Genomic DNA, 27,714 nt, shown 5'->3' with positions numbered 1-27,714 from the left:
TAAAGGAAGTAGCTACACAGATAATGGATGCGCTGGCAGTAATCTTCCAAGAACCCTTAGATTCTGGAAAAGTCCCAGAGGATTGGAAAACTGCCAATGTAACCCCCTTATAAAAAAGGGAAGGAGTCAAAAAACAAGTAACTATAGGTGTGTTAGCTGTCACTGGGAAAATCTGAGTGTCTATTATAAAGGATGTAATAGTAGAACATTTAGAATTACATAATAATCTAATCAAGCAGAGTCAGCATGGCTTCATGAAGGGGAAATCATGCCTGACAAATTTATGAGAATTCTTTGAGGTGGTAACTAGGAGGATAGATAAAGAGGAACCAGTAGATGTAATAAAATTGGATTTCCAAAAGCCATTCGATAAAGTACCACACATAAGGCTACTTAATAAGATAAGAGCCCATGCTTTTGGGGATAGTATATTAGCATGGATAGAGGATTGGGTAACGAGTAGAAGACAGAGAGTTGGGCATAAGGGGGACATTTTCAAGATGGCAACCTGTAACTAGTGCAGTGTGGCTGGGGCCACAATTATTTACAATATACATTAATGACTTAGAAGCGGGAAATGAATGTACTATTGCTGAATTTGCATCTGATACAAAAATAGGTGGGAAGACACATAGTGAGGATGACTCAAAGAGTCAAAAGAGGGATATAGACAGGTTAAATGAGTGGGCAAAAAAGTGACTGATGGAATATAATGTGGGAAAACGTGAGGTTATGTACCTTGGCAGGAAGAATAGAGGAGCTGAATATTATTTAAATGGAGAAAGACTGCAGAAAGCTGCAGCACAGAGGGGGTTTGAGAGTCTTTGTGCATGAATCCCCAAAAAGCTAACATACAAGTTCAGCAGGTAATAGGGACGGCAAATGGAATGTCGGCCTTCACTTTAAAGGGAATGGAGTATAAAAATAGGGAAGTCTCGCTAAAACTGTTAGACCACACCTAGAATACTGTGAATAGTCCTGGTTCCCTTATCAGAGTAAAGGGTCACCCACTGAAAACAGGGATGAAGGGGAGTGGAGCTGTTGGCGGCGGCACAAAGGGAATGAGGCGGGTACTCCGCATGCCCTGGATACGGGACGATCCCGTAAAACAAGGGGCCAAAGGTCATCCCGCTCTCAGCAGAAGCGAGTTACCGGCTGCCCGGCTCCGTTTTACGATCACTTCCCTTCACAGAGTTTAAAAACTCGATATTTACAAAATCACCTGAACTTTAAATGTAAACCCAGCCCAGACTTGCTGCCCGCCTCAGGTCGCCCATCTCCTCCGGTCTCCCGCACCAAAATGGCCGCCCACTCCTCCCAGGCAGCGCCCGGGGCCGCGCTTGCGGCAGCCCCGCCTCCTTGTTCTCGTCCGTGGCGATGACGCTGGCAGGTGGGGCTTCGTGACGTCATGTCCTGGTCAATATGGCGGCGGAATCTTCGGGAGCTGGACTGTGAGTAAAACTGGCCGGAGAGTTGAGACTGAGTGTCCACTCGTGCACTGGACGGTCACGTCCCGGGGAGTGGGACCGAGTGTCCACTCGTGCACTGGACGGTCACGTCCCGGGGAGTGTGACCGAGTGTCCACTCGTGCACTGGACGGTCACGTCCCGGGGAGTGGGACCGAGTGTCCACTCGTGCACTGGACGGTCACGTCCCGGGGAGTGTGACCGAGTGTCCACTCGTGCACTGGACGGTCACGTCCCGGGGAGTGAGACTAAGTGTCCACTCGTACACTGGATAGCCATTTACCAGAGAGAGCCTTAGCTCTTGTGATGCTGAAGCCCTTGTTCATACTTTTGTTACTTTTGACTTGACTATTCCAATGCACTTATAGAATCATAGAATGATTACAGCACAGTAGAAGGTCATTCAGCCCATCATGTCTGTGCTGGCCCTCTGAAGGAGCAGTTCACCTAGTGCCTCCCCTCCCTTTTCTCCCTAGGTTGGTAAATTTTCCTTTTGAGATAATGATCCAATTCCCTCTTGAATGCCTTGGCTGCTTAAAAAAGGTTTCCTCATGTCACCATTGCTTCTTTTATCAGCTGCCTTAAACTTGTGTCTTCTGGTTTTCATCTGCCAATTGGCTCATTCTGCCAACCTGTATATGTCGTTTTGAAGTTCTACATTATCTTTCTCATGGTTCATAATACTTCCAATTTCATATCATTACCAAATTTTGAAATTGTGCCTGGTACACTAAAGTCTAGATCATGAGTGTATATCAGGAAGGGCAGTGGTCCAAATACTGATCCTTGGGGAATTCCACTATAAACCTTCCTTAAGCCTGAAAAACAACCATTCAGCACAATGATCTTCTTCACACTCTGAAGAAGGATCATAGGGACTCGAAACGTCAACTCTGTTTCTCTCGCCATAGATGCTGTCGGACTTGCTGAGTTTTTCCAGCATCTTCTGTTTTCATTCACTGCTACATTTTGTTTTCTGCCACCCAGCCACTTTCATATTCATGTTGCTACTGACCCTTTTATTCCATTAGCTCTCACTTTGCTCACAAGTCTGTTGTGTGGCACTTTATCAAATGCTTAATGGCTGACCTCCCATGTTCTAGCCTCCATAAACTTGAGGTCACGCAAAACTCTGCTGTAGACATAGAGGAGGAAGAAGTTAACGACAGCCACCCTGTGTCCTAACTCGCACCATCCTGTTCATACTGCATTCATTATGCTCACTGACCTACATTGGTTCCTGGTTAAGCAACATCTCAATTATAAAATCTTCAACCTTGTTTTCAAATCTCTCCAGGACCTTGCCCTGCTCCCTCCCCGCCTACCACCCCACACATCTCTGTAATCACCTCCAGCGCAGCACCACCACCATCAGAGATATCTCGGTTCATCAAAATTCTGGCTTCGTGAGCATCTCCAATTTTAATCGCTCCACCATTGGAATATTGCTATGTGTCTGGGAAAAAGTTTTATTTGGAAACAGCAATACCTTTTGCTTAGGATGGGGGCTGAATTTACCTGCTAGCTATTGGAAGAGGTTCAATTGGCCTCCTGTATAGAAGTTGGCCCAGCCACTGATACCTTTCTTATGCTTGTTGTGAATATATTTTTGAGTTCCTTGCTACAGGTTTGCATAGAGTGCAACATGGACTGAAGGATTTTCAGAAAGACTCGTGCCTTTTTCCAGGTTGAATTTGATGTGTTTTTGGACATCTGTTGACCTTTTGTAGGGATCTGATAAATTACTCCAAAGGGAAATGAATAGGATTTGTGCAGGAGGCCAAACTCCAGGCCACAATTCCTGGGTGCTAGGCCACTCAGTCGTAGTGGCAAAAATTGAGAAGGCCAAGGCTTGTGTTTATGGAACTGCAAGTGTTTGAGACATTAGCAGCTTCTTGCCTTCTCAGAGGAAGTTGGCACTACTCATATGTCAATGTTTCATAATTGCTGTGTTCTCTCTAAATGTTGGAAGGCTCAACAGTCACTATCGAACGACTGATAACATTCTATATTCCATTCGCCTGAAGCACAATAATGACGTTGTGTTCTCAAGAAGCACTTTGCTCGGTGGTAAATGTTATTATCTCCCAATATTGCTGTTGCGTGTATGATATCGCACATGTTTCTCAATGTTTAACTCTTTCCTCTTGCTAGGTTAGGATGGCTTCTTAGTTGGCTGCCTACTTGGTGTCCCACATCTTTGTCCCTTCTTAAGGATGCTGAGAATAAGATGTTACAGGGTAAGGAGAGATTGTTTAGCTCCTCTGTCTATTGAGTTTTCTTTATAATTTTTGCTCAGTCCTGGATTTGCATACAGAAGATCTAGAATTTAAAAATGCGAGTGTATTTATTGCAGAGTGTTGGTCAGATCTCAAGCAGAATACTGCAGATGCTGGAAATCTGAAAGAAAAACAGAAATGCTGGAATTACTGAGCAGGTTATGTCAGCCTCTGTGGGGGAGAGAAACAGTGTTAACATTTCAGGTCTGTGACCTTTTATCAGAACTGGGAAAAGTTAAAACTGTGATTGGCTTTGGAGCAAGGGCCAAGTGGGACAAGGGGGACAAGGGCAAAAGGATGGTCTGTGATAGGGTAAAAGATAGGAGCAATTGAATGAGAGAAAAGTTGATCTTCCAGGGCCAAAGGGAATGGAGATGGGCCAAGAAAGGAAACAAAAGATGTGCTTAGAGCAAGTGTGCTGCTGACTGAAAAAAAAAACTGAAACAGGCAAAGAAGAGGAAACAAAATGGAGCAGAGGTATTTATATTGAGTTTAGTTTTGGGCATCCTACCTTTGGATGGATATGCTCACCAGAGGAGATGGCTGCACATCCATTCACCAGGGTGATACTTGGGACAAAGGAAATGAACTATAATGTGGAGCTGGTTAAACCTGGGTGTCCCACATCTATCCCGCAAGAGCAAAAGTTAAGAGTAATATGATTGAGGTGTTTAAAAAATTGGCAGAGTAGATGGGAATTGACTCCTCTCTCCACTTGGGGGAAACCACAAGCAGCGCATGTAATGTTAGAATTTGAACTAAGCTGGTTAACAGTGAATCTGGAAGGCTTCTTCACAAAAATGATTGAAAGGATTTGGAATGCCAGTCCCAGAATGTCATCAATGCAGAATTAATTGAAGTGTCTTAAAGATACTTATTTGGATAATAAGGGAGAAGGGAATTGAATAGTATTTAAAAAGATAGACTTGCTATGGCTAACAGATGATGGAGTGGATTCGATGGGCTAAATGGCTACTGCTATGTTTTTGTCATACTCCTTGATAGAGATTAGGATTGTATGTTTCAGACCACTAATATTAAAATTGACACTATGTCCATAAGTTGATATGACAATAGACTGACATATTTGTCTGACGAGTGCAGAAGTGAAGCAGCTATGCATTAGCATATATTGGTTACTGTATTGAAATAATAGAAATATCATCTGTGCAGGTAACTGGCTAATGTTAAGTAATGGCGAGAAGGGAAAGGATGGTCATATTGAAGTTTTTTGCGCTCAGTGCACTCCAATGCTTTTTCACATAATAGAGTTTCACCAAGAACAAAGGCACATTGTATTAGTCAGGAACTAATTCATTCCAATCCTACTATTGAAAATGATCTCTTACCTTGTTTGATTGTCTCTGCTGCAGGCCCTCTCTGCTTATACTGAAAATTGTACTTGCCTCCAATTCAGAAATTGATGGGGAGAAGAACAAGGACAGACTGTTTTGTGGCAGTTAATAAGATCATAAGAAATAGGAGCAGGAGTAGGCCATTTAGCCCATCAAATTTGCTCAGACAGTCAAAAAGATCAAGGGTGATCTGATTGCGGCCTTAACTCTACTTTTCTATCTATCCGTGTCTACCCTTGAAAACTTAAACATCAAGTTATCTTCTTGCCTGACATCTAAACATTATCATTGCTGTGTACCCTGCTGAGTAGAATAGGCCTGTATTCTCCAGAGTTTAGAAGAATGAGAGGTAGTTTCATTGAATCATATAGATTTCTTGGGGGCTTGCAGGGTAGATGCTGAGAGGTTGTTTCCCCTGGATGGAGAGTCTAGAATTGGGGCTACTGTCTCAGGTTAAGGGATCAACCATTTGGGACTGAGATGAGGAGGGTTGTGAATCTGTGGATTCTCTACTCCGGAGAGCTGTGGATGTTCAGTCACTGAGTATGTACAAGACTGAGATTGATGGAGCTGCCTTCTTGAACTGCTGCAGTCCATGTGATGTAGCTACATTCACAGTGCTGTTAGGAAGGGAGTTCCTGCATTCTGACTCAGCGACAGTGCAGGAATGGCAATTATAGTTCCAAGTCAGGATGCTGTGTGGCTTGGAGGGGAGCTTGCAAGGTGGTGGTGTTCCCATGCATCTACTGCCCTTGTCCTTTTAGGTGGTAGAGGTCACGGGTTTGGAAGGTTCTGTCGAAGGAGTCTTCGTGAGTTCCTGCAGTGCATCTTGTAGATAGTCCACACTGCTGTCACTTGTTCATCTGTGGTGGAGGGAGTAAATGTTTGTGGATGGGGTGCCAATCAAGTGGGCTGGATGGTGTCGAGCTTCTTGAGTGTTGCGAGCTGCACTCATCCAGGCCAGTAGAGTGTATTCCATCATACTTCTGACTTGTGCCTTATAGATGATGGACAGCCTTTGGGGAGTCAGGAGGTGAGTTACTCAGCACAGAATTCCCAGCCTCTGACCTGCTCTTATAGCCACAGTATTTATATGGCTAGTTCAGCTAAATATCTGTTCAGGCTGAACCTCTGAATCCAAGTTGGATTGCTGATTCATCAGCCTTTTGTCTGGCTAATATGCTAAGTTCAGAAAGTGAAAAGAAAGCAAAGCAAATTGATTTAGCTACTTTATATTTTGCAGGTGTCAGAAGTAAATTTACGAAAGAATATGTTTCGTTACCAAGTGGCAACAAGATATGGACAATAATATTCAGTCAGGATACTCATAACAAAACCCCACTTGTTCTGATTCATGGATTTGGAGGGGGAGTTGGACTTTGGACTTTGAACTTTGATGCACTTAGCCTACAACGCACTGTTTATGCTTTTGACCTGGTGGGATTTGGTCAAAGTAGTAGGCCACATTTCAGCACTGATCCAATACTGGCAGAAACACAGTTTGTGGAATCTATAGAGGAATGGAGGGCCACGGTGGGAATGGAGACAATGATTTTATTGGGACATAACCTTGGAGCATATTTGGCTGCTTCATACACAATTAAATATCCACAAAGGTAGGTAGACAACATTCTGTACAAATAACAGTTCTGAAGAATTAGCAGGAAGAGGCAAATTTGAGGTGTTTCAGTAAGCAGTTTTGATAATTCACTATATGCTGGTTATCGTGACCACTCCAAAAGTTGAATCAACAATTTCTTGTTTGATCTATAGTTTCTGCTCATGATTTCCACTAATCACAGAAACGTCACTTCCGTCAAGACTGTGGGCTGTAGATTCCCATCCAATTTCAGTCAGTGAGCTGTAGATTCTCCTTCGTTCTCGATCAGTGTTATTCATAATAAGCTTTCAATGATTATTATTCAGGTACCTGTTTTTCTATCTAGCTGCAAGGCTCCATCACTGGAACTCCAGCTGTTGATAACCTGACAAATCTGTTCAAAAGTGAATCTGGAACTGAGACTTAAAATAACAACCGTCAACTGTGACAGATAGCAAAACGCAAAGAATAAAAATAATTAATTTTTCAGTTGTTTTGTAAGGTTTAATTGCTTAGCCTGATCTGGACACACTAAATGGCCAACCTATCTGTTCCAAGTCATGTTTATTCACTGTGGAAATGTCCTGACCAGTGACAGCTTCAGGAGGAATTACAAATCCACTGTGATACGGGGAGAAACTCGTATAACCATGGCAAATAACTAAGGTTGAAGCTTAGAGGGAGGAGGAACCAAGTGTAAACAAGTAACTTGCATATTAACTAAATCTTCCGCTCCACCATGGGGGATAGATCAATCAAAACATTATAATGTAAATAACTGAGAGTGAGAGGTTGAGGGGAGTAAAGAAGGAAGGTAGTAGGTAAACAGTATTTCCAAATATTAGTCTTGTCAATAAGTGTATCTCTAGCAAAGGCTTCTTTTCTCTCCCTGTCTCTCTCTGCCCCTCTCTCTCTCTCTCTGCCTGTCTCTCTCTCTACTTGTCTCTCTGCCTCTCTCTGCTTGTCTCTCTCTCTACTTGTCTGTCTGTCTCTCTCTCTCTGCCTGTCTCTCTCTCTCTGCCTGTCTCTCTCTCTCTGCCTGTCTCTCTCTCCCTGCCCGTCTCTGTCTCTCCCTGCCCGTCTCTGTCTCTCCCTGCCCGTCTCTGTCTCTCCCTGCCCGTCTCTGTCTCTCCCTGCCCGTCTCTGTCTCTCCCTGCCCGTCTCTGTCTCTCCCTGCCCGTCTCTGTCTCTCCCTGCCCGTCTCTGTCTCTCCCTGCCCGTCTCTGTCTCTCCCTGCCCGTCTCTGTCTCTCCCTGCCCGTCTCTGTCTCTCCCTGCCCGTCTCTGTCTCTCCCTGCCCGTCTCTGTCTCTCCCTGCCCGTCTCTGTCTCTCCCTGCCCGTCTCTGTCTCTCCCTGCCCGTCTCTGTCTCTCCCTGCCCGTCTCTGTCTCTCCCTGCCCGTCTCTGTCTCTCCCTGCCCGTCTCTGTCTCTCCCTGCCCGTCTCTGTCTCTCCCTGCCCGTCTCTGTCTCTCCCTGCCCGTCTCTGTCTCTCCCTGCCCGTCTCTGTCTCTCCCTGCCCGTCTCTGTCTCTCCCTGCCCGTCTCTGTCTCTCCCTGCCCGTCTCTGTCTCTCCCTGCCCGTCTCTGTCTCTCCCTGCCCGTCTCTGTCTCTCCCTGCCCGTCTCTGTCTCTCCCTGCCCGTCTCTGTCTCTCCCTGCCCGTCTCTGTCTCTCCCTGCCCGTCTCTGTCTCTCCCTGCCCGTCTCTGTCTCTCCCTGCCCGTCTCTCTCTCTCCCTGCCCGTCTCTCTCTCTCCCTGCCCGTCTCTCTCTCTCCCTGCCCGTCTCTCTCTCTCCCTGCCCGTCTCTCTCTCTCTCCCTGCCCGTCTCTCTCTCTCTCCCTGCCCGTCTCTCTCTCTCTCCCTGCCCGTCTCTCTCTCTCTCTCCCTGCCCGTCTCTCTCTCTCTCCCTGCCCGTCTCTCTCTCTCTCCCTGCCCGTCTCTCTCTCTCTCCCTGCCCGTCTCTCTCTCTCTCCCTGCCCGTCTCTCTCTCTCTCCCTGCCCGTCTCTCTCTCTCTCCCTGCCCGTCTCTCTCTCTCTCCCTGCCCGTCTCTCTCTCTCTCCCTGCCCGTCTCTCTCTCTCTCCCTGCCCGTCTCTCTCTCTCTCCCTGCCCGTCTCTCTCTCTCTCCCTGCCCGTCTCTCTCTCTCTCCCTCCCCGTCTCTCTCTCTCTCCCTGCCCGTCTCTCTCTCTCTCCCTGCCCGTCTCTCTCTCTCTCCCTGCCCGTCTCTCTCTCTCTCCCTGCCCGTCTCTCTCTCTCTCTCCCTGCCCGTCTCTCTCTCTCTCCCTGCCCGTCTCTCTCTCTCTCCCTGCCCGTCTCTCTCTCTCTCCCTGCCCGTCTCTCTCTCTCTCCCTGCCCGTCTCTCTCTCTCTCCCTGCCCGTCTCTCTCTCTCTCCCTGCCCGTCTCTCTCTCTCTCCCTGCCCGTCTCTCTCTCTCTCCCTGCCCGTCTCTCTCTCTCTCCCTGCCCGTCTCTCTCTCTCTCCCTGCCCGTCTCTCTCTCTCTCCCTGCCCGTCTCTCTCTCTCTCCCTGCCCGTCTCTCTCTCTCTCCCTGCCCGTCTCTCTCTCTCTCCCTGCCCGTCTCTCTCTCTCTCCCTGCCCGTCTCTCTCTCTCTCCCTGCCCGTCTCTCTCTCTCTCCCTGCCCGTCTCTCTCTCTCTCCCTGCCCGTCTCTCTCTCTCTCCCTGCCCGTCTCTCTCTCTCTCCCTGCCCGTCTCTCTCTCTCTCCCTGCCCGTCTCTCTCTCTCTCCCTGCCCGTCTCTCTCTCTCTCCCTGCCCGTCTCTCTCTCTCTCCCTGCCCGTCTCTCTCTCTCTCCCTGCCCGTCTCTCTCTCTCTCCCTGCCCGTCTCTCTCTCTCTCCCTGCCCGTCTCTCTCTCTCTCCCTGCCCGTCTCTCTCTCTCTCCCTGCCCGTCTCTCTCTCTCTCCCTGCCCGTCTCTCTCTCTCTCCCTGCCCTCTCTCTCTCTCTCCCCTGCCCTCTCTCTCTCTCCCCTGCCCTCTCTCTCTCTCCCCTGCCCTCTCTCTCTCTCCCCTGCCCTCTCTCTCTCTCCCCTGCCCTCTCTCTCTCTCCCCTGCCCTCTCTCTCTCTCTCCCCTGCCCTCTCTCTCTCTCTCCCGCCCGTCTCTCTCTCTCTCCCTGCCCGTCTCTCTCTCTCTCCCCTGCCCGTCTCTCTCTCTCTCCCCGCCCGTCTCTCTCTCTCTCCCCGCCCGTCTCTCTCTCTCTCCCCGCCCGTCTCTCTCTCTCTCCCCGCCCGTCTCTCTCTCTCTCCCCGCCCGTCTCTCTCTCTCTCCCCGCCCGTCTCTCTCTCTCTCCCCGCCCGTCTCTCTCTCTCTCCCCGCCCGTCTCTCTCTCGCTCCCCGCCCGTCTCTCTCTCGCTCCCCGCCCGTCTCTCTCTCGCTCCCCGCCCGTCTCTCGCTCCCCGCCCCTCTCTCGCTCCCCGCCCCTCTCTCGCTCCCCGCCCCTCTCTCGCTCCCCGCCCCTCTCTCGCTCCCCGCCCCTCTCTCGCTCCCCGCCCCTCTCTCGCTCCCCGCCCCTCTCTCGCTCCCCGCCCCTCTCTCGCTCCCCGCCCCTCTCTCGCTCCCCGCCCCTCTCTCGCTCCCCGCCCCTCTCTCTCCCTCTCTCTCTGCCCGTCTCTCTCTCTGCCCCTCTCTCTCTCTGTCTGCCTGTCTCTCTCTCTCTCTCTGTGCCTGTCTCTCTCTGTCTGCCTGTCTCTCTCTCTCTGTGCCTGTCTCTCTCTCTCTCTCTCTGCCTGTCTCTCTCTCTGCCTCTCTCTCTCTCTCTCTCTGCCTCTCTCTCTCTCTGCCTGTCTCTCTCTCGCTCTCTCTGCCTGCCTCTCTCTCTCTCGCTCTCTCTGCCTGTCTCTCCCTCTCTCTCCCTCTCTGCCTGTCTCTCTCTCTCTCTCTCTCTCTCTCTCTCTTGCTCGCTGCCTGTCTCTCTCTCTCTCTCTCTGCCTGTCTCTCCCTCTCCCCAGTGTCTGTCTCTCTCTCTCTCAAGCACATACACAACTGACATTCCCCAAGTTTCTATCCTTGGCCTTCTTACAGCCAGAGCACTTGAGAAAAGTAGCATGGCCATTTACAGTGAGCGAGTGTGAGAGAAGCTGCGGGGCCTTTAACAATGAGAGAATGAGAGGAGAGTAGCCTTTAACAGTGAGAGTGAGAGGAGCATCGGGGCCATTAACAGTGAGAGAGTGAGAGGAGCGTGGCCCTTAACAATGAGAGAGTACGAGAAGAGTGAGAGACCATTAAAGAACGTGAGAGGGAAAAGAGCGCGGAGATCAGCTGATTGGTGAGTAGGATTGGTGAGTATTTCTAGTCTTTAAAGTAAAACAAAAGTCTTTAGTTTGTGTTTAGGTCTTCAGTCTTTTTTGCTCTTTTTCTGATAGATAGCTTGTTAAGTATAAGATTGATACTGGTGTGTATAAAAAGTAATTATAAAGTGTAAAGAGCGGGGATACTACAGTAATTAATTAATAATTTGAATAAAATATGATGGCAGGATGGTGATCCAAAGCGAACACATCTGTACCAGGTGTTTGCAGCTCGAGGAACTTCGGATCCGAGTTAAGGAGTTGGAGTCCGAGCTGCAGACATTGCGCCACATCAGGTGGGGGAAAGTTACCTGGACACTCTGCTCCAGGAGGCCGTCCCACCCCTTAGGTAATTCAAATTTGGTCTGTGATCAGGGACAGGAGGGTGTGAAGCAGGTATGGGGCCCAGGGGGCAGTGTTCAAGGAGCCTTGGCCCTTCAACTGTCCGTAAGTTACCAGGTTCTTGCAAGCTGTGTGGATAAGAACGGGGGACTGCAGGGAGGATGAGCAAACTGATCATGGCACCATGGCACAGGGAGTCATTCAAGTGGGGGGAGGAAATAGGAATGTAGTAGTGGTAGGCGACAGTATAATGAGGAAGGATAGACACTGTTCTCTGTAGCCGTGAGCGTGAGTCCCGAAGGCTGTGTTGCCTGCCCGGTGCCAGCGTTAAGGACATCTCCTCAGGGCTGGAGGGGAACTTGGAGTGGGAGAGGAGGGATCCAGTTGTTGGCGCCCACATTGGTACCAACAACATTGGTAGGGCTAGAAAGGAGTTTCTACTGAAAGAATTTGAAGAGTTAGGAGCTAAATTAAAAAACAGAACCTCCAAGGTAATAATCTCGGGATTACTACCTGAGCCATGGGCAAATTGGCAGAGGGTAAATAAAGTCAAAGAGCTAAATGCGTGGCTCAAAGACTGGTGTGGGAGGAATGGGTTTCGGTTCACTGGCATCAGTACTGGGGTAGAAGGGAGCTATTCTGATGGGATGGGCTTCACATGAACCATGCTGGGACCAGTGTCCTAGCGAACCAATGTAGAGAGGGCTTTAAACTAAATAGAGGGAGGGAGGGTTTGGAAAGGGGTTACGTAGGTTTACAAAGCGAAAGGACATGGCAGCCTTGCAGGGCAGCTATTTAGGTAATGATTCTGAGAGTGTGACAGGAAGAGACAGAATGAACAAACATAAGAAACAGCAGCAAATAGGGTTAATGGGGGAAAAAATGGTAAAAAGGTACAATTAATGGCTCTTTACTTAAATGCACATAGTATTCGGAACAAAATAAATTAATTAATGGTATGATTTTATAGCCATTACGGAGACGTGGTTACAAGGAGATCAAAGCTGGGGACTAAATAGACAGGGGTATGTGATTTTTGAAAGGACGGGCAGGAAGGAAAGGGTGTGGGGTAGCTTTGTTAGTACAAGATGGAATAAGTACGATAGCAAGAAAGGGTCTTAGATCGGAAGGTCTAGAATCCATATGGGTGGAGGTATGAAATAACAAGGGGAAGAAAATACTGATGGGAGTAATGTAGAGGCCCCGCAACAGTAGCTATACTGTAGGACAGAAAATAAATCAGGAGATAATGAGGGCATGTAAAAAAGGCAGTACATTAATCACGGGTGACTTTAATCTTCATGTAGATTGGGAAAATCAAATTGGCAGAGGTAGCCACGAGCAAGAATTCATAGAGCGTATTTGGGACAGTTTCCTAGAACAATATGTTATGGATCCAACCAGGGATCAGGCTGTTTGGATCTGGTAATGTGTAATGAGGCAGGTTTAATAAATGATCTCAGAGTAAAAGATACCCTAGGAAACAGTGACCATAATATGGTAAAATTTAGCATTCAGTTTGAGAGTGAGAAACTTGGGTCGGAAACAACTGTGCTAAACTTAAATAAGGGTAATCACAAAGGAATGAGGGCAGAGTTGGATGGAGTGGACTGGGATAGGATTTTAGCAGAAAAAATGGTTGATGAACAATGGCAGACATTTAAGAAAATAGTTCATGGCTCACAACAAAGATATATCCCAGTGAGGAAGAAGGATTCAAGGAAGGGGATAAAACAACCATGGTTAACCAAGGAAGTTAAGGATAGTATCAAAGTAAAATAAAAGACATATAATGTGGCAAAGATTAGTGGTAAGACAGAGGATTGGAAAAGTTTTAAAAACCAACACAAGATGACCAGAAAAATAATAAAGAGGGAGAAAATAAACTTTGAGGGTAAACTAGCAAGTAATATAAAAAGCTTCTTTAAATATATAAAAAGAAAGAGAGAGACCAAAGTGAACATAGGGTCCCTTAGAGAATGAGGCTGGGGAAATAACAATGGGGAACCAGGAAATGGCAGAGGAGTTGAATAAATACTTTGCTTCAGTCTTCACAGTAGAAGACACTAATAGCATTCCAATACTAAATAATCAAGGGGCAAAAGAGGGGGAGGAAATAAATACAATAGCTATCACTAGAGGAAAAGTACTAGGGAAACTAATGACCTATAAGTCCCCTGGACCTGATGGGTTGCACCCTAGGATAATAAAGGAAGTAGCTACACAGATAGTGGATGCACTGGTGATAATCTTCCAAGAACCCTTAGATTCTGGAAAAGAGGATTGGAAAACTGCCAATGTAACACGCTTATTCAAAAAGGGGGGTGGGGGGAGAATAAAAACAGGTAACTGTAGGCCAGTTAGCTTAACATCTGTCACTGGGAAAATGTTAAGAGTCTATTATAAAGGATGTAATAGCAGTGCATTTAGAATTACATAATCTAATCAAGCAGAGTCAGCATGGCTTCATGAAGGGGATATCGTGCCTGACAAATTTTTTAGAATTCTTTGAAGAGGTAACTAGCAGGATAGATAAAGGGGAACCAGTAGATGTAATATATTTGGATTTCCAAAACCCATTCGATAAGGTACCGCATGTAAGGCTGCTTAATAAGATAAGAGCCCATGGTGTTGGGGGTAGTATATTAGCATGGATAGAGAATTGGCTAACTAATAGAAGACAGAGAGTTGGGATAAGGGAGGGCATTTTCAGGATGGCAACCTGTAACTAGTGGAGTGCCACAGGGATCAATGCTGGGGCCTCAGTTATTTACAATATATATTAATGATGTGGATGAGGGAAGTGAATGTACTATCGCCAAGTTTACGGATGACACAAAAATAGGTGGGAAGGCAAGTGGTGAGGATGACACAGAGTCTACAGAGGGATATAGACAGGTTAAGTGAGTGGGCAAAAAAGTGCAGATAGAATATAACGTGGGAAAACATGAGGTCATGCACTTTGGTAGGAAGAATAGAGGAGCTGAATATTATTTAAATGGAGAAAGACTGCAGAAGGCTGCAGCACAGAGGGGTTTGGGGTCCTTGTGCATGAATCCCAAAAAGCTAACATACAAGTTCAACAGGTAAATAGGGAAGGCAAATGGAATGTTGGTCTTTATTTCAAAGCGGATGGAGTATAAATACAGGGAAGTCTTGCTAAAACTATACAAGGCACCAGTTAGACCACACCTAGAGTATGGTGAACAGTTTTGGCCCCCTTATCTAAGGAAAGATATACTGGCATTGGAAGCAATTCAGAGAAGGTTCACTAGGTTGATTCCAGGTACGGAGGGATTTTCTTATGAGGAGAGGTTGAGTAGGTTGGGCCTGTACTCAGTGGAGTTTAGAAGAATGAGAGGCGACCTTATTGAAACATATAAGATTCTTAGGGGGCTTGACAGGGTGGCTGCTGAGAGGTTGTTTCCCCTTGTGGGAGAGTCTAGGACCAGAGGGCATAATCTCAGAGTAAGGAGTTGCCCATTTAAAACAGATGAGGAATTTCTTCTCCCAGAGGGTAATTAATCTGTGGAATTCTTTACCGCAGAGGGCTGTAGAAGCTGGGCCGTTAAGTATATTCAAGGTTGGGATAGACAGATTTTGAATCAGCAAGGGAATCAAGGGTTACGGGGAAAAGGCAGGAAAGCAGAGTTGAGAATTAACACATCAGCCATGATCTCATTGAATAGTGGAGCAGACTCTATGGGACAAATGGCCTACTTCTGCTCCTACGTCTTATGGTCCTCTCCTACCCATCCAGTTGATGCCCCTTGCTGCTCAGCAACAACAGGCACACGTCCATGTGTACACTGACACCCAGGTTCTACCTCTCTGCCCTATCTCTTGACTCCCTTGACTGTTTCAGTACTGTCTGATTGCTTGTCTGGCATCAGATTCTGGAGACATCTATCACAACTTCCTCCAGCCGAACATTGGGAAGATTCAAGTTGTCATCTTTGGTCCCTACCATAGACTCTGCTCCCTCTCCATTCACTCCATCTCTGTCTCCCTCCATAACCATTCTTTTAAGGTGAACCTGTTTAATTGCAGGTGACTCCCTGTTAAAACCCGAGCTAGACAGTAAATGCTACATCCTGTCCATTACCAAGATCACTAACTCTGTCTCTGCATCATTTCCCATTTGCACCATTAAAATTAGAGGGTGCCATTCAGGTGCAAAATCAGGAAGCACTTTTTCACACATTCGAGTGATAGAAATCTGGAATTTCTCAATCCCAGTAGGCTGGGCAGTTGGAGCTGTCAAGAGTGAGACAGATAGAGTTTTGTTTGATGAGGATTTCAAGAGTCACACTTAATAATGGGGAAATGTTCATCGCATTCAGTGGTCACACCAGGAGAAGGTATTGTGACCAAGAAGATCCTGTTCAATGGAATGATTCAGTGATCTCTGAACGGTGCTGATTATTGACCTAGTCATACTGCAGGCAATCAACAAAGATGCACTGATGAACGAGCGTCAATAACTCATCAGCGAAAAGTACAAGTCCAACCAGTTAAATAGACGGCATTTCTCAAGCTGCTTTCAGCACGCTGCATCCTTTCCCATTGACCCCCTGTGTATGCCCCTCAAAATAACATAACACAAACACAACAAAGAAAAAGAAACCATGCTCTTGCCCGTTCTCCCAACCTGTCAGAGATTCATCCCAGTTAAAGAAAATAGCTGGACATTGTTTATAAAGTCTATCTCTTGGCTGTGAAAGGTTCTGATGAGACTGGAGGGAATTTTAATTAACTCATTGAGGTGAGAAACCCATCAGATCAGATGGCTTTAACACCTGCTCAATATTACTTGTTGAATGGAATGGAGAGTACGATCAGGCAGTGTGTAAAATCAACATTGCACTCAATCCCATCTGGTTCTTGACTGGTGGGGTAGGTTAAAATTGGCCCCAGATTTTAAAAACCATTTCTTATACCATCAATGGAGCTTTCCCTCTCTCTTATTCTTTACTTATATCCAGCCCCTTTCTTTGGTGCCTCTCTTGTTTCTCTCCTGCCTTCCCTCTGCTTCTCATATCTCTGTTACTCCCTAATCCTTCTGTATCTCTCTCATTGTCTTTTTCTTTTCCAGTTCTTTGTTTTTTGCTGTTTCTCATTCTGCTTTTCTTTGCTACTCTGTTCCTGTTTTGCTAATTTCTCTTCGTGTTTCTCTTCCTGTGTCTGACCCGGCTCCATGTGTTTCTCACTCTGCTTTCTGTATGTTCCCCTCTTTCTTCTGTGTCTCTCTCATCCCCTTTCCTGTGTTTGTCCCTGGGTGTTGTAGCAAGCACAATGAAACTGAGATGTGAATGAACAATGACATCCCATTCAACTTACTTTCTTTGCAGATTGGAGCCACTACCCATTTAGTCAGCAATCTTTAGTCATTTTTTTGTGCTGTGGTAAAGATCTGTATTTCAAAATTCAACTTCAGTTGATATATATGAATTGAAATTTATCTGACACTTTCAAAAAAGCACACAATTTCAGCCATTATTAATTTTTTTTCAACTTCCTCATTCTGTTGTTCCTCTTTCTCTACAGCTGTGGGTTTATCTCTTAAGAATTTTCACACTGCTGGTGTAGAGGCTTCAATGTCCCGTGGAAGGAGAGAGCCATGACATGGGGCTTCACAAGGCCCCCTGCTGCTCTTCGATAGCCATGGCTCAGTGGGTAGCGCTTGCCCCTGAGTCAGGAGGTCATGGGCTCAAGTCCCACTCCAGAGACTTGATCACAAAATCCAGCTGCCACTGCAGTGCAGTACTAAAGGAGTGCTGCACTGTCGGAAGTGCCCATCCCACAGATGAGATGTTAAACCCAGACCCAGTCTGCTCTCTCAGGTAAATATGAAAGATCCCGTGGAACAATTTCGAAGAGGAGCAGGGGAGTACTTCACAGTGCCCTGGAACAATATTTAGCCCTCAACCAACATCATCAAAAGTAGATTATCTGGTCAATATCTCATTGCTGTTTCTCGGAGCTTTGTGTTTGCAAACTGGCTGCTTCGTTTCCTACATTACAACAGTGCCTACACTTCAAAAAAGTACTTCATTGGATGTAAAGTGCTTTGGGACATCCTGAGGTTGTAGAAGGTGCTTTGGAATGCAAATCTTTTATCAGGAAAATCACACCTCAGAGACCTTAAGTAAAACTGGTGTGTAAGTGGCTATCGTAGAGACAAATAACAGTGAATATATCTGCTTTGTTCAGGGTAAAGCACCTCATTCTGGTTGAACCATGGGGATTTCCAGAGCGACTTATCCACACAGAACAGGAGCGACCAATGCCGATCTGGATAAAAGCCCTGGGTGCGATCCTGAGCCCCTTCAACCCATTGGCGGGTCTTAGATTGGCAGGGCCCTTTGGTAAGGAAGAAACACTGTGCTATATTCTGTTTCAGTCAGAAATATATTACACCAACAAGTTCACTCAGCCATACACTGCTATTGGTGGACAGTGTTGCAGCTGTAATTGACGTGGACAAGCATCTGCATACAAGTAAATATGCTTTAACTTTCATACTGGAAGTTATATCTCACTGATAATATGTGGCTGGAATGAATTCTGAGCCTTTAGATTCATATAATGATAAAATCTGTCATATATTTTACTTTGCTGTTTCCGGATTGTGGTTTTGACAACCTAGAGATTGAGAAAAATGGCCCTTCGGTTGCATAGGATTTACAGCACTGAAACAGGCCATTCGGCCCAACCTGACCGTGACAGTGTTTATGCTCCACTCAAGCCTCCTCCCATCTTTTCTCATCTAAATCTACCGTCATAACCCTCTATTCCTTTCTCCTTCAAATGATTCACCAGTTTCCCCATAAATGCAACTATCCTTCAGGCCGGTTCCTCCCACTGAATCCATATTCCCCTCCTTACCAGGGCATCTACTCAGTCCATTTAACCTCCTTGGGAATGGTTACATTGGAACAGGAGGAGCCCATTCAGCCCCTTGAGCCTGCTCCACTGTTCAAAGCAATGTTGGTTGATCTGTATCTCAAATCCCTTTATCTGCCTTTGCACCACGTCCCTTGATACCCTTGCCCAACAAGAATCATCTTTCAGTGGTGAAATGTTTCTTACATTTATCACAGGTCCAATTCTGGTTCAGCGATTAAGGCCAGACTTCAAGCAAAAGTTCTCCTCGATGTGCGAAGATGAAAATACTGTCACCGAGTACATTTATCACTGCAATGCACAAACTCCCAGGTAAGCACTGGACTTCACTGCTGCTATTTTTTTAGTTCATTTTTTTTTCAGCTTGATATTTTCCTAGCCCTTCCTGGCTTATATTTTGAGCTAAACCATAAACAACAGCAACGACTATTGTGTGGATAGATTGGAGAAGCAGGGGCTGTTCTCCTTGGAGAAGAGAAGATTGAGTGGGGATTTGATAGAGGAATTCAAAATCATGAAGGGTCTAGACAAAGTAGATTGGGAGAAACTGTTCTCATTAGTGGAAGGATCGAGAACCAGAGGGCACAGATTTAAGGTAATTGATGAAAAAAGCAGTGGCGACTTGAATGAAAGCCTTTTTTTACGTAGCAAGTGGTTAGGATTTGGAATGTGCTGCCTGAGTGTGTGGTGGAGGCAGGGTCAATCGTGGCTTTCAAAAAAGAATTGGATCGTTAACTGAAGAGGAACAATTTGCAGGGCTATGGGGAAAAGGTGGGGGAATGGCTTGAGGTGGGATGTTGTTGTAGAGAGCTAGCAAAGATGTGACAGGCTGAATGGCCTCCTGTGTTGTAACCATTCCATGATTCTATGAACTTCTCTGGCAATACAGGGTAATTAATCAGTCCCAGTCACCTTCACCGGAGTTTAAATGAAATTTAAGACTGGTCATGATGTTCAAAATGCTGAAACCTCGATTTTAAAATGATAAAATGGTCAGGAGTTTACGACTTGCAATCCACTTGTACTGAGGTTAATTTAGTGATGAAAACTGTCTTTCATTAACCATTATATACAAAGGCACAGGTAGGTCTTCATTACTGAGAAATCATAGAGTTAGTGGATTAAAACAGCGATAAAGCAGCAGAGTAACAGCCCCTTCCCCCTACACAATGTAATCAACTCTTCTCACCCACCCTCCACATAAACACATAGTTATCAGCCTTTCTGCCATCTGCCACGCTCTCACAGACGCACACAAACACACACTCACTCTCCCCCCCACCTCACACACAATATACACACACACTGTAATCCAGTCCCTCTTCCCTGCCTCCCCCACGCATACTATCATCAGCCCCTCTCCCCCCCCACCACACCAACTACACACACAAACGCACACTGTAATCAACCTCTCTCCCTCACATACATGGCAGCTCACCACCACCTTCCCAAGGGCAATTAGGGATGGGTGATAAACGCTGGCCCAGCCAGTGACACCCAAATCCTATAAATGAATTTTAAAAACTCTCTCACACACACACGCACAGAGTTATCAGCCTCTGTTGCCATCCCCACACCTCCTTTCACACTCACGCACACAGGCCACAAGTGCAGAGAAAGGATCCAGTGGAAAGATTCAATGGGAGAAGGATTAAATGTTTATCCATAGACAAGCTTATTTCACTTCAAGCATGTGGCGATTAAGTGCAGATTCACAATGATACGACTCAGAGAGAGACAGAAAGATGAGCAGGACAAGGACAGGGCTGCATGTTGCCTCAGTGCTGGTGTGGTATGCAGTCCCAGAGGAGGGGGGATGCTCATGACCAAGTTTGCTGTTTCTGTGACCCCAATTGGGTTCTTGACCCACAGCTTGGGAGCTGCTGCTTTAAGTATCCCTCCATGTTGATGTATTATATGATTGCTGCCTCCCAGCAGCATCTTTCACCCTCTTCCACCACAACTCACTCCCAACTGCACCTCCATCCAATGTCAATTTCTTTTTGCCATCATTATCTGCAATTAACTCCATTATGGTCCAGAGTTTCCAGGGGTTGAAGACATCACCATGAATTTTGTTGTCTGGCTCACCATTCTCATCGTTGCTAGCTTACTTAATAATCTGTTGGTTCTGAAGTGAGAATATGCACAGTGGCCAGTGACCAATGTTTGCCACATCAATTCTGATTTCAACCCACTCTTGCCTCTATTCAAGTCCCACTGCAATACTTGAGCACAAAAATCTGTGCTGACATTCCAGTGCATCACCGAGGGAGCACTGCACTGTGACAGGTGCTGTCTTTGAGATGAGGTACTAAACCGAAGCCCCATCTGTCCCCTCAGAGAGGTATAAGAGATCCCAAGGCACCATTTTGAAGAAGAGCAGGAGAGTTATCCCCGGTGTATTGGCTGATATTTATCGGTCAATACTTCAATCTGATTAGCTGCCTATCCTGCCTGGTGACATCACTGTTGTTAGTTGCATGGTGATCCCCTTAACTTGGTATCAGATTCAGATTAAGGGGAAATCCATCCCATGGAGATTGCTAGCTCTTTGTGAGCAGCTTTTTTCAAAGTCAGTTGCAATTGTTGCTTTGCCGCTGACTGTGAATACTGGTCATTGAAATTTGTTGCTCGATCTCAAATAAAAACTTGAAATCAAAGAGAAAATAATGGAATAAGGTTTGGTGCCGTTAACAGGTGCAACTTAGGAAACTCAATCACTGATATGCTTTCCACAGTTGGTTCAATCAGGGGTTCCAAAACTGGGGTCACAACCCTCAGTAGAACGAGATTTTGGGATCACGAGCTCCAAGGCAGAAATGCCAGCCCTGGAGCTCTGACTGAGTTCTGACGGCGGTGAAACCCCTTTAAGTGTTTGTGCTTTTTTTCCTGTCATTAAACGTGGCTTAATGGGCTGTGGTTGGAGGCCCGATTGCTGCTACAACCACAGCCTGTCTCCTGACGGTCACCTCCACACTGGGGAGACTAAACACAGACTGGGTGACCACTTTTGCAGAACACCTTCGCTCAATCCGCAAGCAGGACCCTGATCTCCTTGTCGCTTGCCATGTCAATTCACCACCCGCTGCATTGTTCCGTTGAAGCCCAACGCAAACTGGAGGAACAGCAGCTCATCTTCCGATCAGGCACTTTACGGCTTCTATTCTTAACATTGAGTTCAACGACTTCAGACCATGAACTCTCCATTTTGATCGTTTTTTTGATATGTTTTTCCCAACCCCTTCCCCCCACAGGCCATCTGTATCTTGTTCTTATGTCTTGCTTTCACAAAGCACTGACCTTTGTTCTGCTGTTAACACATTCTGCTACGTCACCTTTATTTTTTTTCTATTCATTCACGGGATGTGAGCATCACTGGCTAGGCCAGCATTTATTGCCCATCAGAGGGCATTTAAAAGTCAACCACATTGCTGTGGGTCTGGAGTCACATGTAGGCCAGACCAGGTAAAGACAGCAGATTTCCTTCCCTAAAGGACATTGGTGAACCAGATGGGTTTTTATGACAATCAGACTTTTAATTCCAGATTTTTGTAGAATTCAAATTTAACCATCTGTCCTGATGGGATTCGGACCTAGGGCCCCAGAGCATTACCCTGGGTCTCTGGATTTCTAGGCCAGTGACAATACCTCTACGCCATCACCTCTCCCATACCACCAATAGCACCTTCCTTAGTTTTTAACACTGTCATTAACGCTTCCTTTGTCTCGTGTCCATGACATCTTTGTCAAATCTCTCCTGAGCGCCCACCTATCCCTGACCTTCAAACCGCAACCCCCACCCCCCTCCCGCTTCGACAGTATAAAATCTATCATACTTCTTTCTCTCTTTTTCCAGCATTTTCTGCTTTTGTAACACCCTAACCATCAGCCCCCAATTTTCACTCTGTGTTTCCATGAAGTCTGAGGTATTAAAATGGGGTCACATTGGGAAAATGTTTGGGAAGTGCAGGATTAAGTTTTGACAATTTTTCATTCAAATGCTGATTGAACTGTTTGAGTTTGCTCTGCATTGAATTGGTCCATCTCAGGAGTGGGGAGAACTTAACACCCCATTCAGATTCCTCTTGACAGTCAATCTCACAATGGCTATTATAACGTATTGTAGACTTTTCAATCTACCCCAGTTGAATGGGTGGGGGTTACATGAGAATGGAAAGAAAATTGTAGGAACATCTGTCAAGTTTTCTTTTTCTCCATATTTTTAGCGGTGAAGTTGCTTTCAAGAACATGACTGTACCTTATGGCTGGGCTAAACAACCAATGCTATTGAGGATTAATCAGATACAAGAGGACATCTCCATCACAGCAATTTATGGAGCACGCTCTTGCATAGATGGTTGCTCCGGAAAACAGATCAAAGCGCTAAGACCAAAATCCTCAGTCAAGATAATAGTAAGTAAATGATACCAGATTTTCTTACACATTGGTGAGTCAATTTGAGAGTCCATTAGGCCCGTGCGCACTTGTTCATTGAGCATCAGGTCGGTAAGGTGACAGTAGCCTTTGAAAATTGCAGCTGACCTCCATTTTTAGTGGTTTCTGGTGGGGAAAGGGTGGGGAGGGCAAGCCCTGGGAAGCTCCCATCTGAAACCGGTAAGAGCATTATTAAAATCATAAAATGTGGGTGTGTTGTCCAGCATGCCATATTTCAATGCTCTTGACAACTAGACATTCAAAGAGTGAAGGCAGATTTTATTAAGCCACCTTTGGCCCATTTGTCTACATTTCTTTTGTTTTTCTTTGTTCTATAGAATCTTGAGTAGTTTGACACTGCCAGACACAACAGGTAGAAACTTGGTCAATGTGCTTAATTTTCTTTAATAGAAAAACTGACCTCTGCATCCCGTTCTCTGATCCTTATATCTCATCTCAACCTTCATGCACACACACACAATGATGCTAACTTCAGTCTCTCTGATCTGAGAGACTGCATTCTTATGTACAAGTGATAAAGATTTGACTGAGCTACTTTGTTGAAGTTTCTCTTGATACTTTCTCACTTGGAAGACTTCCTTCATAGGCTAATCTAAACATTGCCAGATTCCTCCTGATACCTTCTAACTCCTCTTCATTGCCTGCTGTGACTATGATTTCTCTCTTGACCTCTTTTTGAGGGTGAGAAAGCCAGATTGTAAATTATACTTAATTCGACCAAGCTCCTTTTTCTGACCTGTTTGTTAAGATAACAAAGTGGAGTTGAGGCCAAAATCAGATCAGCCATGATCAAATTGATTGGGGGAGCAGGCTTGAGGGGGCAAATGGCCTACTCTTGCTCCTGTTTTTTATGTTATATATCTCATATACAAACATTTATAAGAATTGTGTCCTTAGAGATAGTGTATTAAGTCACAATCTGGGAAAATTGACAGGTTAAAACAAGATAATCCATTGGGGTTTAGGAAAATGAGAGGTGATCTTATTGAAACCAGAGTGTCGAAGGATATGGGGGTTAGACAGGAAAGTAGAGTAGAGGCCACAATTAGATCAGCCGTGATCTTATCAAATGGCGGAGCAGGCTTGAGGGGCCAAATGGCCTACTCCTGCTCCTAGTGTGTATATTTGTATGTTCATAAGACCCAGGAAGTTGAGCAAATGTACTTTTAGAATTGACAGATGATCCTAATTAATAGTTAGAGCTAAAATGTTCAGATCACCAAGCTTGCTTCACTAGATGGTCGCAGTGATTCAATTTTTTAAGTGCCATTCATTTGGACAGAAGCATATTAGAGACTTTTGATGGTCAAGTTTTAATCAGCCATCCAAGGACAGCCTGATTGTTTGATGTTTTACAGTTTCTCACTTAAATTTGTTAGACTATAAATGAAGTCCTTCTTTTCTATCAGCATGCGTGATAGTTTTCGTTACAAACAGCCTTCCTCGGGAATACTCTCATGTACGCCTTATCTCTCCAGAAAACACAGCCGCCTAGTGAAGCGACCTTGGCAATCTGAACATGTTAGTTCTAGCTATTAATTAGAATCATATGCCATTTCTAAAAGTCCTTTTGTTCAAAGACTCTGATCTGGACTTCTTGGGTCTTGTTTTAACCGCAGGCATTTTCCCAGACTGTGATTTAATATAATACTTTTAGAAGAATATATTTCTTTTAACTGTTTGTATACGTGATACATAAGAACATAAGAAATAGGAGCAGGAGTAGGCTTTGCAGCCCCCTGAACCTGCTCCGCCATTCAATAAGGTCATGGTTAATCTGATCTTGGCCTCACCTCCACTTTTCCACCTGCTACCCATAACCCTTGACTCCCCTGTAGTTCAAAAATCTCTCTAGCTCAGCCTTGAACATATTCAATGACCCTTCCTGCACAGCTCTCCGGGGGAGAGAATTCCAAACTCTAAGGACCCTCTGAGAGAAGAAATTCCTCTTCACCTCCATCTTAAATAGGAGACCCCTTACTCTGAAACCATGTCCGCAGCTCTAGATTGCCCCATGAGGGAAAAATCCCCTCAGAATCTTATGTTTCCGGTATGATCACCTCTTCAGTCTTCTAAACTCCAATGAGTTATAGACCCAACCTGCTCAACCTTTCCTCAAAAGACAAACCCTACATCCCAGTAATCAGCCTAGTGAACCTTCTCTGAACTGCTTCCGATGTAAGTATAGTCTTCCTAAATAGGGAGACCAAGACTCTAGGTGTGATCTCACCAATGCCTGGGATGGTTGTAACAAGACTTCCCTGCCTTTATATTCCATCCCCTTTGCGATAAAGGCCAACATTTCATTTGCCTTCCTAATTACTTGCTGTACCTACATGCTAACCTTTTGCGTTTCATGTATAAGGACACGCAGATCCCTCTGTACCGCAGCGTTTTGTAGTCTTTGTCTATTTAAAGAATATTTTGCTTTTCCATTCTTCCTGCCAAAATGGATAACCTCACATTCTCCCCTATTATACTTCATCTGCCAAATTTTTGCCCACTCACTTAACCTATCTACAATGCTTTACAGAGACTCTTTGCCCTCCTCACACCTTACTTTCACACCTCTCTCTGTATTGTCAGCAAATCTGACTACACTGCACTTGACTCCTTTATCCAAGTCATTTATATGGATTAAAAACAGTTGAGGGTGCAACAACTTTCCAGAAAATAGGAAATTTTGGAAGATTTCAACTAATGCATCCCCTATCTCTGCATCCACATCTTTTAAGACCCTAGGATGCAGTCCAGGGATTTGTCAGCCTTCAGTCCCATTAGTTTGCCTAGTACTTTTCCTCGAGTGATAATTGTTCCCAGTTCCTCCCCCTCTCTTGCCATAATCAATATCTAAAGTATATTATGAATATATGAGATAACCTGATTAACTTCTGAAAGGCTATCACTATCTGAGATAGACAATCAATATCTGAGGTACAGTCTTTGAATCTGAGATGTTTTTAGATGTTTCAAATTTTAAATCACTCACATGTACCAGCTTACGATATCTTTGAGAGCATCTATTCTTAGCTTGAGATACAAGTAAGCTTTTGGTAATGTGTTCAGGAAACTATGAGCAAATGCAGCATAGTAATTGTTCTTAGCTAGCAGACTTCCTGTGTATTAGATCTCATTGCAGTCTTTGAGAGTGGTAGAGCATCATCTCGGACTTTGGGCTAAGTTTAAAATACTAAGTTAATTTAAAACAAGTAACAATCATAAAATATGGTCATGCACTTAGAGTAGACATTCTTCTATCTAACTGAGTAGATGAAATAATGAAATTACTGCGGCTCTAAAAACCAAACTAATGCTCTGTAAATCACTTTTAAATAATTGCGAGTTTCTTTTTGTTGAACAATTTATACGATGTGAGCTGTGACTCAGTGGAAGCACTCTCACCTCTGAGTCAGAAGACTGAGTTCAAGTTCTATTCCAGGAATTTGAGCATGAGATTTAGGCTGACACTCCCAGTGCAGTACTGAGGGATTGCTGCATTGTCAGAGATACCATCTTTCAGATGAGATGTTAAACCCATTTGCCCTCGAGTGGATGCAAAAGATCCCATGACATTATTTCGAAGAGGAGCAGGGGAATTTTCCCTGGTGTCCTGACCAATATCCCTCAACCAAAATCACCAACAACAGATTGGTCATTATCTCACTGCTGTTTGTGGGAGCTTGTTATGTGCAAAAGCAGCCATGTTTTCTGCGTTACAGCAGTAACTACACTTCAGAAAGTTCCTCATTGGTTGGAAAGTGGACATCATGAGTTTTGAAAGGCACTATAGAAATGCAAATTGTTTTTCCAGAGCGAATAGATAATCTGATGAGACTACTGCTTAAAAATCACAAGGGAGTTAAGATGCTGTTTCAAAGCCTAGGAAAAGACAGGCTGAAAAAAAAGAGAAATATTGCATGTATTTGAAAGTTACCTACATAAACTTAGTTTGGCACTTAAAGTGGGATCTTTAATTTTATCTATTTAAGGAGTTAGAGGAAAGATGTTACATAAATATGTAACTGTATTTGATCGCTGTTATATTATTTGTTTTGCATTTTAGTACTTCTTTCTAATTAGGGCTTCTGGGATGGTTTATTTCTTTTGAAGACTGATATGTAATCTTATAGAGGAATAAGCCAGGCCATTGTGTAAAAGCAATTAACAAGCAGGGCTTTCTGAATGTTCACCTGGAAGTGCTCCAAAAACTTAAAAAGATGTCAAAGAATAGGTAGACTCTCTAAAAGCTTTTCGGAGGGTGGAGATTCGCCCAATGAGAGTGAGCTGAGATATTGACACCAAATAGCCCAGGGCAAGAAAACAACCTTTCTGTAAAATTGTATTAAATGTCAAAACTAGAAATTGTTCAACTTATTTTGTCAACATTAACCCATTTATTTTTATTTATTTTATAGGCTATTCGAGGTGCTGGCCATTATGTATATGCTGATCAACCAGAAGACTTCAATCAAACTGTATTAGGAATCTGCAGTACTATAGACTAATAATCAGTCAGTACTGAGAATTTGCTGGACTGTACTTTAACAGTCATAACACTGGGAATCTGCAATAATATAAATTATCAACCAGGCGGCACTGGGAATCTGCATACAGTACATTAATCAATGTTGGATTTCTACAGCATTGCTAATTAACCACTGCATTTTTTGATTCAAAATGTATGAATGCAGACAAGAAAGTCAATATAAACCATATTAGTTTAACACCAGAAGATAAATTTAATAAAGAATCCTTTCTGAAGCTTAGAAATTCAAAATTAGACTTATGTCAACACCTTCTATCTTTTTTGTATTGCTCTGCCAAGTTTTAGTTTTGATTACCTGTACCATGACAGTATTTAATTGTGCAATCCTGATTTTTCACAACTATTTAATAAGATGTTTGTATAATTTTAGTGCTATGATTATGAACAAAGATTTTTGTTTTGATTGAACATGTAAATGCTGTGGAAAGAATTTTATTAATTTAAAGTGACACTTAAAGACA

At 44.7% G+C, this 27,714-nt stretch overlaps 1 protein-coding gene across 1 annotated transcript; it reads left to right on the top strand.

The window, feature by feature from the left end:
- The first annotated feature begins 1,375 nt into the window (after window positions 1-1,375).
- abhd5a (abhydrolase domain containing 5a) lies at window positions 1,376-27,714 on the top strand. Its single transcript, XM_041189680.1, has 7 exons — window positions 1,376-1,451; window positions 3,621-3,706; window positions 6,344-6,716; window positions 17,557-17,711; window positions 18,447-18,561; window positions 22,479-22,665; window positions 27,123-27,714. Exons 1-7 carry the CDS (start codon window positions 1,423-1,425, stop codon window positions 27,210-27,212), a joined length of 1,035 nt encoding a protein of 344 aa, XP_041045614.1. The 5' UTR covers window positions 1,376-1,422; the 3' UTR covers window positions 27,213-27,714.

The sequence above is a fragment of the Carcharodon carcharias genome, chromosome 6 (genome assembly GCF_017639515.1).
Source record: "Carcharodon carcharias isolate sCarCar2 chromosome 6, sCarCar2.pri, whole genome shotgun sequence".
Classification (NCBI taxonomy): Eukaryota; Metazoa; Chordata; class Chondrichthyes; order Lamniformes; family Lamnidae; genus Carcharodon; species Carcharodon carcharias.
The sequence above is the reverse complement of the archived record's forward strand: the minus strand, read 5'-3'. Positions and strand labels throughout refer to the sequence as shown.